At 53.9% G+C, this 2,087-nt stretch overlaps 1 protein-coding gene across 1 annotated transcript in view; it reads right to left on the minus strand.

Annotated features, from left to right (window-relative positions):
• The window catches only part of TMEM256 (transmembrane protein 256), a 6,458-nt gene that overhangs the window by 3,254 nt on the left and 1,117 nt on the right, over positions 1 to 2,087 (minus strand). The window contains exons 2-3 of the mRNA XM_015420341.1: positions 2,048 to 2,085; positions 1,558 to 1,638 (exon numbers count right to left, since the gene is read on the minus strand). Of these exons, the coding sequence (XP_015275827.1) occupies positions 1,558 to 1,638; positions 2,048 to 2,085 (119 nt within the window). The remainder of the gene's footprint in view (positions 1 to 1,557; positions 1,639 to 2,047; positions 2,086 to 2,087) is intronic.

Below are 2,087 nucleotides of genomic sequence, written 5' to 3' on the forward strand. Positions count from 1 at the left end.
GAAAGACAGACGCTGCGGCACCAGCCCTTGGCTAAGATAATGTTACTGAGGGAACAGAGGTCAAAAAGAACAGCTCCACAGCAGGGGGAGTCATGCAGGAACACAACATTGCTAAAATCCGGCAAACCAACATAGGCTCATAATTATGAGTCATGTAAAATTCCTTAATGCACATTTTCACCTTTTCTTTGTACCCTTGCTCAGTCCAGCGTTTGAGCAGCAGCAGAAGAGTGGGGTTTATACCTGGCCCTTCACTTGGGAGTCTCAGAGCAGCTTACAAGTTCCTTCCCTTCCTCTCCCCGCAACAGACACCCTGTGAGGCAGGTGGGGCAGAGAGAGCCCTGACTGAGAACAGCTCTTGAGAGAACTTTGACTGACCCAAGGTCATGCAGCTGGCTGCATGTGGAGGAGTCAAACCCAGTTCTCCAGATTAGAGTCCACCACTCTTAACCACTACACCAAACTGCGTCTTCACAGACTACAAGTGCTCTTTCTTCACTAAACTTTTTTGTGTTTTGAATGCTCAAAGTCTCTGCAAAAACACTGCCAGCTAAAGAGCTCTTAAGTGGAAGGGCCGTGAGTAAGCCCACCACCCCTTAAGCACGATTAGCTTGAAATTGTGAAATTTCAATAGACGGTTCCTGTGTTATTTTGGAGGAATGATGCAGGATATCCAACAACTAGGTGGAACACCTCTGAATGGCAGCACGGGTCCCGAGCGATGGATGCACATGTCTGTCCAGCTATAGGTACTCTCAGATTTGCTGATGGCGGTAGTTACTACCCAGTTCGATTTCCGGAACCCACAGGAGTAAGGAAAAGGGGTGGCAGCACTGAGCAGAGACTTGGGACAGCCATGGAGTTTTCCTGCCCTCTCGCAACCCAAGGGAACAGGGCTTGCAGCCAAGGCTCCCTCTAAGCCGTGGAGTCTTGTGAGCAGAAATTCTACTTTGTGAGCCGCTGGCCTTAAAGTTGTAAGCGAACTGATGGCGGCAGTTACCACCCAGTTCGATTTCCGGAACCCATAGGAGTAAGGAAAAGGGGTGGCGGCACTGAGCAGAGACTTGGGACAGCCGTGGAGTTTTCCTGCCCTCCCGCAACCCAAGGGAACAGGGTTTGCAGCCAAGGCTCCCTCTAAGCCGTGGAGTCTTGTGAGCAGAAATTCTGCTTTGTGAGCTGCTGGCCTTAAAGTTGTAAGCGAGCGATTGGGCTGCTGCAGAGCCATCCCTTCCTGAGCTGAGACAAAAATGTGTGAGCCAGAGGCTAAAAAACTGTGAGCTGGCTCACACTCACTCAGCCTAGAGGGAACACTGCTTGCAAGCCCATTATTTCATAGCCCCCAAACTGACACAAGCCAGGAGCAGCCAGCAGGGGAGAGCGTTTGACAGGGGGCCTCTGACTGGCCGGCCCCTGAACACAGGAGGCAGGGCTAGATGGTCCACCAGTCTGATCCAGGTTGGCTTCTCATACGTTCTAATGGGGACCTCCGTGGGTAGCCTCTCCCATGCTAAACACCTCTGAGGTCCCTCCCCTTCCACTTGGGCCTTGCCTACTCACCACCATGGGGTACCGGCAGTGTGGGACGGCCAGGAGCGCCAGGCTGTGGAGGAAGTGGTACTTGTTGGCCGTTTCGTAGAGCTGCGGAACAGCAGGGAGAAAAGCATTAAGCGTTGGCATGGCAGGAATCGCACTCACAGCCTCTTTCCTCCCCTTCCAACAAGCCCCTCCACCCAGTGAGTCTTGCCTCCCGCACAAGGAGCAAGACATCCCCCACCCCCCGTTACTTCCCTCCCAGATATGCAGGTGCAGGAAGCTGCCTGTGTTGCACTGAATGAGGCCCTTGCTCTACCCAGGACCAGCTGGCCTAGCCAGATGGGGAGCAGCTCGCCAGCGTCTCAGAGGCTGAGGTCTTTCCCCATCACCTCCTGCCTGGTCCTTTCTTAAGCGGAGATGCCAGGGACTGAACATGGGGCCTTCTGCAAGCCAGCCACTGGGCCACAGCCCCTCCCCTAGCTGGGCTGAAGAAGCAGTGGGTGGGGTTTTTTACCTCTTTCAGGTACTCATCTCGGTCACTGCGGCGGAAACCT

Source organism: Gekko japonicus, unplaced genomic scaffold (genome assembly GCF_001447785.1).
Source record: "Gekko japonicus isolate JY-2015 unplaced genomic scaffold, Gekko_japonicus_V1.1 scaffold336, whole genome shotgun sequence".
Classification (NCBI taxonomy): Eukaryota; Metazoa; Chordata; class Lepidosauria; order Squamata; family Gekkonidae; genus Gekko; species Gekko japonicus.